The sequence below is a fragment of the Eutrema salsugineum genome, unplaced genomic scaffold, assembly GCF_000478725.1.
Source record: "Eutrema salsugineum unplaced genomic scaffold, Eutsalg1_0 scaffold_17, whole genome shotgun sequence".
Taxonomy (NCBI): domain Eukaryota; kingdom Viridiplantae; phylum Streptophyta; class Magnoliopsida; order Brassicales; family Brassicaceae; genus Eutrema; species Eutrema salsugineum.
In genome coordinates, this window is record NW_006256852.1 from 1,217,350 (window position 1) to 1,230,695 (window position 13,346).

Genomic DNA, 13,346 nt, shown 5'->3' on the forward strand with positions numbered 1-13,346 from the left:
CTATTTTCTAAACATTAATAAGAAGAATTATTTCTTATACGAGAGCTGTTCTTGCTTATACGACTTTAGAAATTTCAAAATCATTTGTTAAGTTAAAAATATATTTTTTATCAACAATGCATTGATTCAATCTTTTTTTTTAATTATTATTGTGTATTTGATAGTACTAGATATATATTTTTAAAAAATAATCAGGTTTGAAATTATTTGACTTAATCACACATACACATAACACTATGTGATATTATTCAGTTTTGGTTTTCAATGGAGTTTATATCTATCCGCAATCTATTGTTTTTCAATAATGGATTTTAAATCATTTATAAAAATCCATTGTTATTGGATCCATTATTTTTTAGTTAAAAATTTGAATAGACTAATGAAAGTCTTATGTTATTCATCTTTAACAGATTCTTATAATTGATTTCACATAAAAGAGTTTCGACTGAATTTGAAACTAAATTTATGTTTCTTATGTGTTTTTTATTTGTTATGAAATTCAATTCTATTATAATTCAGATGGTATCATATTGACTCTCTAAAAGTACTGCCACATAATTGAAAATTTTAGATAATTCATATAGTTTAAATTCTAAATGAGCTATTTTTTTAAAAAAATCTGATCTATTTTAAATTTAACGGAGTTGATTTAAGCCTATACAAACCAATAATACTTTATATATTTGTTTTTGTAGAAAACACTATAATGAACTATTAGCGTACGAAAAAACTATTAATCGTTAATCTGCTACTAATTGTTTTTAGCTCCAATGTTGAGATATATAATGATGAAATTATAAAACATTGATATATATTTAAGATATTATTCAAAAGATAAACAATTTATATAATATATTGACCCTAGTAAAAGATATTATCTAAACTATAACAAAACTATAAATTGAATATGAAGAAAACATAATTGAAATTATAAAATAAAGCAAAATATAAGCAACACATAAATAATATATAAGAAAAACATAAGTGAAAATAGATAAATATGATACAAACCATTTTTTATCTAGAGAATAATATTTTTTGAAAAACATGAATATTATGTGCTTTATATACTATTAACCTAAAATTAAATATGTGGTCCATATAAAACCAAAAAATATGGTGGTTCTAAGACATAGTCTAGTCCGCCTTTCTGACAGCCACACCTGGCGACAATAGCGGTGAACTGATATTCTCGTGAAAATTGCACAATGAAATGCGATTGCTAGAAATGCACCTGAATCTGGCAATACCAGTGGTCTTGGGGTCATGCTGACTACCGAAGACTTCACTTCGGCTATGAGTGGTATCACGCCAGCCAAAGAATCATCTGATATTAAATCAAAACTTAGACTAATTTTTAAGACCTATAAAAATTTGGGGTTTTTTTTACTATTCAAAGCATCTACAAGGCCTACTTCTTACAATATCTTAATTACATTTTTAGTTTTACATTTTAAATGATAATTGATTGTGAAGAAGAAAAGATATTTGAAAACAAAGATATTTTGATAGTTAAATTAAAACTCTATAAAATAGTAAGATTGATGAAATTTAGCTTATATGTATACGAGTAATGAATCTTGGGATTGTTCTTTGATTTTATAAATGAATTTAAACCATAGAACACAAAAAGAATTGTTAAAAAAAAACACACACAAAAAGGATTGAACATATTTTGTTTTGGGAAAGCAAGAATAAAAAAAATAAGAATAAAGGGGGGGGGTGGGGGGGGAATATTATTTGACCGGGGATATTTAATGATTTCCTTAGCAATCACAACCGAATTAATTTATAGGAGCAACTACCTCCCCCTACCTAAAGGGGGCAGCTGCCCCTGATTATACCAACAATGAGGTGGTCTAGTGGTTAAGTCTTTGGATTACCACAAACATAAGGACCTTGGAGGTCACACTGTTGATTTATGTTGGGAGGGGTCTGCTCTTCAAAGGGGAGTTAAAATACATGGTTTCGGCCTCGTTCTAAGGAATGTATGGACCTTAGAGTCCAGAACTTGCTAATCATAAAAAAATATTTAGTGATTATTGGATACTTAATTTGAAATGTACAGATCAATGCCCGCTCGTCTTTGCATTAGTAGAATGTTAACCTTGAGTCCCAAGATAAAGATTAACATTCTCGGGATTTGTCTGTAGTTTATAGAGAAGACAATGAAAACAGGACTAAAATCATCAAGAATATTGATAGACAGAATAGTAATGATGAAACAAAAGTTGAAGTTTACAATTTTCATGATGAAAGGTCATTCAAATGGACTAATTCAAGAATAAATTAGAGCTATCTTGGGGTATACAGATGCTTTAGATTGAACGCAAATTCAAATTTATTGTGAGAAACTCAGACATCAATTGTTAGTTGTCACATGTGTATGTTCGAGCTTCAAAGAGTAATCCGTTATGTGAATATATCTGGAGAACAAAGTACATCGATAAGCATTAATGCCTTTCAATAAGAATTGGTGGACCAAAATTAAGCTTAATCTAGAGTTATAAGTAAGCTTATTTTGGAAAATTTTGGAAATGCTGGTATATATATGAAACTAAAGATGATCTCTACAAACAGACGATCTTGTATTGATTCAAAATATTTGAAGATATGGAAAACTGGGGATAGTGCTCAGGAGGAGGTAATGAGTACTCCAGAAAGTTGTTATGCTCAACTCCCAGTATATATCCATAAGATTCATAAAGCTAATCATGGCACAATAAAATGCCTCGATGTTGGTGACCATTAAAGGTTTAGGTGCATGTTTTTTTTCGGTTTTATGCTTTACCAAAAGATTTGAATTCATGAAAAAGGTTGGTGTAGTTGATGGGATCTTCTTGAAACGGAAATATAAGGACATTTTGCGAGTTGTAACGACTCAGGATTGCGATTATGGGATTTACCAGCATTTAGAATTGTAGATTCTAAGAATGATGCATCTTGAGAGTGATTTTTTCACCAAATTGAGGTTTGTTGTATCAAATGATCCTCGATTAGCTATGATATCTGAGAGACATGCTTCCATTGCTAAAGTTAACTGAAAAGTGGTTGGAAAGACCTTTGCAAGTTAGATGAGGAAATGCAAAGGTTTTTCCATTTGGAAAATTGGAAATTTGAAATAGAGGCAATTTTATTTTATTTATTTGTATGAATTGTCTATTACTGAGTTCCATGTAAAACTAGAATCAGCACGTTATCTAAGAGTTTTTAGTGAACTGAACACGAGACAGTCCATGTTGGAACCATTATTATGAATGTTGTCAGCTAAGATGTGCTAAAGTTTCTACTGATGACATTATGATGCTAAGGATTCGAGGACCAATCTTTCTTGGTCGGTGAGATCTGTGCTCTTCATTATTATCTTTTAATTAATACATTAAAATTATTCTAGATCTTCTCGTTTTTAGTTTTAAGATTTATTATAATAAGCTTCTTAGGCTTGATGTATTATTTAGTTTTTGATTATTTAATAAAAAGAGATTTTCTGAAGAGTTTTGATAAAGCAGTAAGAAGAATATTTTCAAATCCTAGTTTTAGGTAGTTTTACAATCAACAGATCTCTAGTTCTATCACTAGAAGCTTCCACTTATCATTTGGTATTAGAGTTATGTTCTTTGATTGCTCATTCAAAGACTGATTCTCGATGTGACAGTGATTTTTTGTCGATAGAGAATACCATGAGATCTACAAAGAGATTAATGGTGATCCGATCTACGACACCTATCGAAGAAAATGAGATTTACAGATAGATCTAAAATATCCAATCTATGACATCTATGAAGATGATGTCTTAGTTATCGATCAATCGAATTCAATCTATGACACTTTTGCAATTTTGATTCATGCAGAATTAGTGTTGATTGTGAATCTCAACTATTTAGGGTCGGTTTAGTAATTCGAGTTCGGAAGATTGTTTTTATTTTAATTAATTGAGTTCGGTTTTACAATTCGCTCCACGAACTGGGTACAATAATACTGAGGTCTTTATGACTCCGGGTCCCAAAAAGATCTCTTCTACAGTAACAAACCCTCTATAAATTAATGAGGAGAAGGTTTAGGGTTTCACCCACTAACTTTTACCGCCTCTTGTTGTTGGGCCTGTCCGCTAGTGGGTCGTGCTGTCAGACCAAGCCTATTTCAGTTTAGACTGTCGTAAACCGGAATCAATTGGGCCGGTCTCGGTCTTTACGGTCCGAACCGGGTAGCGAAGCGTACCACCAACAGTATGTCCCCCCCCAGTTCGGCAAATGAGCCCGGCTGACTTTTGCCGACTTGAAATTGGAGTGGTTGATGACCAAGGTCGGATGGAGCTGGATCTCCGGTTTCCTTACGCGCTTTCTTTTTCCGATGTTTTTGATGAGGGTATTTTGGTCTTTTTGATTGTCGGGAACTGAAGTCGTGTTGGTTTTGACGGGAAAATGAGGCGTTGTGAGCCGTTGAGAAGCGCGGAATCCGAGAAGTTGATCTGCTCAAAGTTTAATCCCTAAGCTACTCTGCAAGAGCACAGATGTGCAGTTGTAGTATGTAGGGGTCGAACCACAGAGACAAGAAATCACTCAATAAACCTTATGTAGATAGAGTTACGCTAAGCCAAGATATGCGAAATAAATAGTATTGCGACAAAAGTGAATAGAACAGCGATGAAGATAATTGTAAATTCGATGTGATAAAGGATAGGTCTAGGGTGATTTTCAGGAAATCAATGAATGCAAATCAACTTAACAAGTCAGGGTTCAGTTAAGCACAGTTCTTGAACTCAAAACACAGAACTATAATTAACCAACTTCCGTTGTGAGAATTATCTAAGTTAAAATCCTAGAATTCCAAATTCCTTTGTAAATCCTACAGATTTAAACCAGCCTTAATGCACAAGTTCGATATGTTCACAAAGCTCCTAAACCAAATTCCTTTGCGAATAGTTACTTTGCTCAACTCAGGTTCTTTCCAGTTATTCAATTACACTTCCGTGTCAATTAAGCAACCTAAGATCTAAGTTCTAGGTGGCCAATCCAGAACTACCTTTAAGAACAACCTAAGGTGAAGAACAAATAGATATGAACCCTAACTGGCAAGTTAATCAAACATTCAAAGAAAACCCTAATTAACCCTAAACCTAACAAGTGATCTACTCAGACATGGTTATTGAAACAACAAACATGATGAATAGAAAGCAATAGAATAAATCGAAATAGATAAAGGGGTTCGAAATCTTCTCTCTAAACGAACAGAGTACAGACTTGTCTCCCAAAGCTCAGAAATCGCAAAAGCCAAAAACTCAGAGTATCTCTCTCTCTCCAAATCTAAGTGTCCGTAAAAAGGGAATAAAAATCCTATATATATCTCTAAGACACGTTTTGGGCTTCCTTGAAAACGTTTGGGCCCAACTCCTTCTTCAAATAGGAAACAAAATCGCCTTTTCCTTATTTCTCTGACAAGTGTCGCGCGTCACTCTCCATGGTGTCGAGCGTCACCAAAGCACAAAATCCATACTTGACGAATTTGATCCTGATTAAGCTCCAAAGTGCTCCAAAGTCTCCAGTTAAGCTCCAAACGTACCTATGACCTGAAAAGACTCCAAAAGACTCGAAAGACACTAAAAAGACTCTATAAATAAGACATATACCATGGTTAAAAACCATAAAAACCATGATATATCAACTCCCCCAGACTTAGCATTTGCTTGCCCTCAAGCAAACAGAACACCAAATAAGAGAAAGAAGTTTGAAAACACAGAGACTCAACCTTTCATTGGAACATCGCCCTTGACCAATTGCCTGCAACTCAACTACTGCTTCCTTATTCCAAATCGAACCACCATGTACTTCTCCGCAAACATTCACAGCTTTCCAAATTAAGTCCAAAATTCCACAACATTGTCCATAAACCCTCATCGCTGGATCTCACTGATGATTCCAATACCAAGAACCTTCTAGATTCTTTCCCATTCTGTACTCAAACAAATCAGCCTTACAAACTTTGGTACCTTTTCTCTCCCCCAGACTTATTCTTTTCGCATATTCATCATCTCTTTTCTTCTTTCTTTTTTTTTATGGCGCATACTCGATAAGAGTAAAGCTGCGAGTACTGATGGTGTTTGCCACCAAGTCCCCGAGTTGTCCCCTTACCTTGTATCAAAGGTTTTCAGCGAATAGTGGGGTCATGGGAAACATTCCTACCCCTCACTTCCTTCCTTTGTGTGATCATTCCAACTTAGAAGTGAAATAATGGGATCATTGGAAACATTCCTAGCCCTTCACTCTTAAGTGAAAATCATCTCAATCTTTTTGCCTTTTTTCTTTCTTAGCTCGTCACAAGGGAGAGAAATCGCTTCATTAAATTTTACACAGGCTTTCATTGATCAAGTACGAATGAGGAATCAAGCTCTAAAGCATTAGTCACATCAGCGAGTTAAAAGTGAAGTTCAGTACTTAGCTCAGGTTAGTGGATTTTGTTGGAAACATGGACGCCTCTAGTCAACTGGTCAGCCTTTGGATTTTTCATTAGTCGGATCTAGACTGAATCTGCAGCAGTGGTCACTTAGGTGAAAGGTCAGCACAATAATTCCAGGAAAAGCATCATGATCTCCAACAAGTTTTGACTCAGAAACGTTTTGACACAACTGACTCTAAAGAAAAACAAACACAATGTCAGCAACTACCTCCCCCAGACTTGAACAACACTGTCCCCAGTGTTATCAAATCCGAAGTTGGTGACAAAAGAGAAAGTCAGAAGGAAGAATGCAACGGGTTAGAATATCTTACTACTCAGTTAGGTCGACCAACACACAGCTCAGATTCAGAAGAAAACAAGCTTAGGTCGAAAGTGCAAGGGTGGTGACGCGCGATACCAAAGATGGTGTCGCTCGACACCACAGTGCAGAGAGCAATCGTCGCGATCATCTATGTTAGCACTGTCAGATCACTCAGAGAAAAGTTAGTAGTAACAATACAACCCATAGATGCATAAATCCAACAAAGTCTCACAACAGGTGTGGCTAACACAACAGACTCAAACAAACGAAAATAAAAGAGAAGAAAAACAGAAGACAAGAAAACAGAACCAGAATGACAAAGGAATTAGTCCTCATTGCTAGTAGTAGCATCATCATATGGCGTGGGTGAGCGAGATCGCGGGCGAGTAGGGCAAACACATCCGCAGCGAGAGAGAGTAGCGATAGCACTCCAGATGCTCTGAAAACTCTGAATGACATACCGCTGGAAAGCAGCAACCTCCATGGGAACCGCTGGCTCAGTGGGAAGATCAGGGAGAGGTATTGTGGTGTCTGCGGAGCGAGGTATCTGATCGTCCTCGGAAGTGGAAGCACGAGCTCTGGAAGAAGAACCGCGAGACACAGTAATCAAGACTCTCCTCTCGGGCATGAAACGAAGCGCGGCGCAGGTGGTGCCTATGTCAGTGCGTGCACGATCAGGGAGCTGAATCCAGTATGAACCATTTGTAGTGCGAAAGGACCACTGATTGTTGTGGTTAATCCAGGAAGCATGGCGTAGGTGATCCAAATCAATAGCTCGGCGAGTCGTGACAATGGTGCTGTTCTCCGTGCTGATCCGAAAATATTGGAAGATAGGGGTCAGCAAGCTACCAACAGATTCAGTGCGCTGCGTCGTACCTGCTCCAGAGAAAGGTTTGGTTTGCAAAGAAACCAAGTGATGAGCGAAAACAGCTCCCATGTTGACATCAGTAGCGTGCGCGGAATTCCGGTAATGCTCACCATCTGTCAAATCACCAATGCCAACATAAAGAAGAGCCAACTCAGAGAGACGCATCTTACCCGGGGTCGACTTGCACTGAATAGTGTTGCCCAGGACACGTAGAAGGCATCGCAGAACAGGGTGGCGCACGTCGGTTTGGGATGTAGTCTTCGAATCATAACGCCCATTCCCAAAATGGGACCAGAAATCCTGCACATCGAACATCTGAGTAGGGAGGGTGACTCTCGGGAGATCCTTGCGAAACCCATATAAGGCACATAGGTCGCGAAAAGGGAGCCTGTAACGAACTCCGCGGATCATGAAAGTCAGAGTGCCTTCCTGCGCATTTGGAGCACGTTCGTTGGTGTAGTAGATGCGAACAGAGGCGAGGAACTGACGAACAAGGTCAGGAAACAGATCGTAGGGTCGGGTAGCCATAGATCCCAATCCAAGCTTCGTCAACAAACGCAGGAGCTCAGAATCCAAACCCAAACGCCTCATATCCAGAATGTCCAAGAACCTGGTGGGAAGTATCTTCACATTGAGCCAGGCGTTGTAGAAGAAAGTGTCGTAATCATCCCAGTCATCTGAAATTGGCCTGTGTAGACACTCAACACTCTCAGCAACAGCTCGAGGTGGCTCGTCCCAGATCCTGCGTGTTGGAATGCGCAGATTCTCTCGTTTAGGCCAAGGGCGCCTAATCCTCTCGTCAGGTGAATCAGGGAGTGCAGGAGGCGATGGTGGCGGTGAGGCGGAGGCTCGTGGTGGTGCAGCCGGGCGAAGATGGGAAGTCGGGAACACCTGCAACTCCTGGGAGTCAAGGAATTTGACCAAGTAACGAGAGCGTGCGAGTACAGCTTTCACGGTTGCACGTTGCCACAAGTCACCATCCAAAACCTCGACGTGGTCTCCGAGTTGGAAGGTTAATTCGACTGGAGGTTGCGGACTGGAGGCGGCGGCCCTGCATTGTCGCTTGCGTGGAGGCATCTGCAAAAGAGGAAACAGAGCAAACCAACAAAAGAAAAGAATCTCAAGTCAGTGAACAAGTAAGTACAAGTGATGTTCTCCAGCAAGTCGGGTCTGCGACGAGGAGGGGTCCAGCTACACATGCATTCAGAAATCGCCCTAAGACCACAACAAATTTCACACTCGCAAACTTTGAAATGCAATAGGCATGAAGAACAAAATTTTCAAACTAGCCAAATGAACCGTTTAAAGCGCATGGGAGTGGTCTAAATGGATCGCCATAGGTGAAATCAAGCAAAGCATCAACCCAAAAAGAGCAATTTCGACAAACAAACCTGAGGTACCGAAATCGAAAAAGTGGAGAATCGAAGTGTGTACCTTGGTGGAATGGCAAATCGATGAGAGAAACAGATAGAGGGTGAAAATCTGATGAGGTTAGGCTTTGGAAGCACCCAAATCGGTGAAGATTTGAGTAATTTCGTTTGTGGTGAGGGTGGTTATGGCGAAAGTGTCGAGTGCGGCGAGGAGGAAAGGAGGAAAAAGGGTGTGATGGTGAAGGTTTTAAATAAACGTGGGAAAAAGAGGACTTACCTATTTGTGAGTGACGGGCGACACCCAGGGTGGTGACGCGCGACACTTGCAAAGTGCGAATGGTATTTTCCTCGTGCCCGATCCGCTTCCAACTCCCCTCCGGTGCTGGAATTCCGGTTAAGCGAGGTCCTAGTTTTTTTTTTTTTTTTTTTTTTTTTTTTTTTTTTTTGAATAGAGTAACAAGTGACAGGCGACACCTAGTATGGTGTCGCTCGACACCAGCCCTGTTTCACCTGAAACATGAAAAGAAAAATGAAAATCAATTGAAACAAAGACTTATTTACAGACTCACCAGTGGATTGCCTTCCACCAAGCGCTTGTTTAAAGTCATTAGCTTGACTCGATGGCGATTCAGGCAGGAGGTGCACCATCCAGAGGCACGATATGTCCATCCGGAATCTCAGCTTTGGCCCAGTAGTGCTTCACTCTTTGTCCATTCACTGTGAACTCTCTGCTACCATCTGGTGTGAGGAGGACGACAGCGCCATAGGGGCGAACCTCTTTGACTATGAAAGGGCCTGACCATCGAGAACAAAGTTTACCAGGAAACAATTGCAAACGAGAGTTATACAGAAGTACCTGATCATTCGGTTCGAATTGCCTAGAGAGGATTTTTGAATCATGATACGCCTTGGTCCTCTCTTTGTACAACTTCGAATTCTCATAGGCATGGTGCCTGATTTCATCCAACTCATTCAGCTGTATCAGTCGCCTCTCTGCAGCAGACTTGATGTCGAAATTCATCAGCTTTATCGCCCAGGCTGCCTTGTGTTCAATCTCCACTGGAAGGTGACAAGGCTTTCCATAGAGCAGGTGGAAAGGTGTGGTGCCTAGAGGTGTTTTGAACGCTGTCCTGTACGCCCAGAGTGCATCGTCCAACTTCGCAGCCCAATCCTTTCGAGTTTTACCCACTGTCTTCTCCAGAATCTCTTTGATCTGACGATTCGAGACTTCGACCTGTCCACTTGTTTGAGGGTGATAAGGAGTTGCAACTCGATGATGAACTCCATGCTTCCTTAGGAGTTTTTCGAAAATCTTGTTAATAAAGTGAGAACCACCATCACTTATAACAATACGAGGTACTCCAAAGCGAGGAAAGATGATGGTCCTGAACATCTTAAGGACCACTGAAGAATCGTTGGTGGGACTGGCAATGGCTTCGACCCACTTTGAGACATAATCAACAGCAACCAGGATGTACTTGTTTCCATAAGAAGAGGGAAAAGGACCCATGAAATCGATACCCCAGCAGTCGAATACCTCAACCTCAAGGATGAAATTCTGTGGCATCTCATGTCTTTTGCTGATCTTTCCTCTCCTCTGACAAACATCGCACTGCGAGATGAATGCATGTGCGTCGCGAAACATGGTGGGCCACCAGAAACCTGCTTGAAGAACCTTAGACACTGTTTTGAATGTCGCAAAGTGTCCAGCATATTCGGACCCATGACAGTGAAACAGTACTTCTGGAACTTCTGACTCTGCAATGCATCTTCTGTAAATCCCATCAGAACAGTGCTTGTACAGATATGGCTCATCCCAGTGGTATCTTCGCAGCTCTCTCAGGAACTTCTTCTTTGCATAGCCCTTAAAGTTCTCAGGCTCAGCCTCTGCAGCGAGATAGTTGGCAATGTCGGCATACCAAGGGCGTTGGGTAGCGGATACAGCAGCTGAACTGGTCTCAGGAAGTCTGTTTCGAATTTGGGAGGTTTCTGTGTTCGCCTGAGAAAGGTGACGCGCGACACTAGTGGTGGTGTCGCTCGTCACTAACGTTCCTCCAACTCGAAAAACCTGCAATTCTTCGTCAAAACTGCTCTGGAATTTGGTTTCCACATAATACACATCCTCCTCTGGCAGGAAATCGTCTATGGGTACGTCGTCTTCAACCCTGATGCGTGAAAGATGATCTGCCACACCATTCTCAACCCCCTTCTTGTCCTTAACCTCAATATCGAATTCTTGAAGGAGTAGCACCCATCGCAGCAACCTAGGCTTCGCATCCTTCTTCTGCATCAAGTATTTGAGTGCAGAATGGTCTGTGTGCACAATCACTTTCGATCCCACAAGGTATGGCCGAAATTTCTCAAAAGCAAAGACCACAGCCAACAGCTCTTTCTCAGTAGTAGCATAATTCCTTTGAGCATCATCCAGAGTTCGACTGGCATAGTAGATGGCATGAAGCTTTTTATCCTTCTTCTGTCCTAGAACAGCACCAACAGCAAAATCACTAGCATCACACATTACCTCAAAAGGCAAATTCCAGTCAGGAGGCTGCACAATGGGGGCGCTGATCAGGGCATGCTTGATCTGTTCGTACGCAGAAAGGCACTCATCTGTAAACTCAAACTTAGCATCTTTGCAGAGCAGAGCAGTAAGAGGGCGTGCAATCTTGCTGAAATCTTTGATGAAGCGACGATAGAAACCTGCATGACCCAGAAAACTTCTAACCGATTTCGCAGAATCAGGTGGTGGCAAGCTCGTCATGACGTCAATCTTTGCGCGATCCACTTCGATGCCAGCTGCAGAAACCTTATGCCCAAGCACAATCCCATCTCTGACCATAAAGTGACACTTTTCCCAGTTAAGGACCAAGTGTTTCTCTTCACAGCGAGCCAGAACCTTGCAAAGGTTATCCAGACAGTCCTTAAAAGATGATCCGTAGACGGAGAAATCATCCATAAAGACCTCCATGAAATCCTCAATCATGTCAGTGAAGATGGACATCATACATCTCTGAAACGTCGCAGGAGCATTACAGAGTCCAAAGGGCATCCTGCGATATGCGAAAGTGTCGTATGGACATGTAAAGGTGGTCTTCTCCTGATCGTCTGGGTGGATAGGGATCTGGAAAAATCCTGAGTACCCATCGAGGAAGCAGTAGTAGGGACGGCTTGCAAGTCTCTCCAGCATCTGATCAATAAAGGGCAATGGGAAGTGATCTTTCCTGGTTGCTGCATTCAGCTTCCTGTAATCGATGCACATCCTGTGTCCAGTCACTGTGCGCATCGGAATCAATTCATCCTTGTCATTCTTCACAACTGTAACCCCTCTTTTCTTGGGAACCACGTGCACAGGACTCACCCAAGCACTATCTGAAATTGGATAGATGATTCCAGCTTCCAGTAGCTTCATGATCTCCTTTTTGACGACGTCTTTCAGGTTAGGGTTTAGCCTGCGCTGGTGCTCGATCGACGACTTCGACTCATCCTCCAGGTGGATTCGATGCATGCACAAATCTGGTGAGATACCTGAAATATCATCAAGAGAATAGCCAAAAGCTTTGCGATGCTTGCGCAGCTTGCTCAGTAGTAAAGTAACCTCGGCATTATTCAAAGAAGAGTCGATAATGACTGGATAAGTAGAATTAGAGCCCAAGAATGCGTACCTTAGTCCTGCAGGGAGTTGTTTGAACTCAATCTTGGGTGCTTTCTCCTCACTCCAGTCGGATAACTGCTTCACCTTTGCAGGAGTCTCAAGCTGTTCAACCTGTGATGCTAGCTGCATCACATGCTCGCTGGAGTCCAACATCTTCGAGTAAGATGCCGAAATTTCGTCCAAGTGTTCAGCTTCAGATGCAGACGTGGTCAAAGCTCTCTCAAGTGGGTCTGTAGGAAGCATCTCATGGAAAAACTCCTCAGCAAACTCTGTGAGAGTGTCGACATAGAAGGTCTGACCATCAATGGTGGGCTTCTTCATCAACTTGTCCATGTCAAAGTTCATCACCAGATCTCCAACATTCAGAGCAATCCTGCCTTTCCTGACATCGATGATAGCACCTGCTGTAGCTAGAAAAGGTCTCCCAAGGATAAGAGGATCTTTAGGCTCCTCTCCATACTCCAAAACCACAAAGTCAGTCGGTATCATGCAGTCTCCAACCTTGATTGGAACATCTTCTAGCACCCCTTCAGGTATCCTTGTCGAACGATCAGCTAGGATGAGGGAGATCCTTGTTGGCTTGAAATCAGTCATGCCGAGATTGACAGCTACCGAATAAGGCATGAGATTAACACTTGAACCTAGATCACACAGCGATCTCTTGAATCTCTCTGTGAAGATAGAGCAATCCAAGACAAAGCT

The 13,346-nt window shown here is 40.9% G+C and overlaps 1 protein-coding gene across 1 annotated transcript; it reads right to left on the bottom strand.

The window, feature by feature from the left end:
* Positions 1-9,620: 9,620 nt before the first annotated feature.
* Positions 9,621-11,866, bottom strand: LOC112087602. The gene is made up of 3 exons (XM_024157544.1): positions 11,429-11,866; positions 10,743-10,879; positions 9,621-10,604 (listed from the first exon to the last, which is right to left on the bottom strand). The coding sequence occupies exons 1-3, from the start codon at positions 11,829-11,831 to the stop codon at positions 9,621-9,623; spliced, it is 1,524 nt and encodes a 507-aa protein (XP_024013312.1). The 5' UTR covers positions 11,832-11,866.
* Between the last annotated feature and the right edge of the window lie 1,480 nt (positions 11,867-13,346).

Excerpts from the sequence above, each read along its gene's own strand:
- LOC112087602 (XM_024157544.1), bottom strand. The coding sequence starts at position 11,831 with ATGGTCAGAGATGGGATTGTGCTTGGGCATAAGGTTTCTGCAGCTGGC. Across the intron at positions 10,880-11,428 it reads TCATGCCATCTACTATGCCA|AGGCTGAGCCTGAGAACTTT; the intron begins GTCGAACTCTGG and ends ATCTCGCTGCAG. Across the intron at positions 10,605-10,742 it reads GATGCATTGCAGAGTCAGAA|TGCGATGTTTGTCAGAGGAG; the intron begins GTTCCAGAAGTA and ends TTCATCTCGCAG.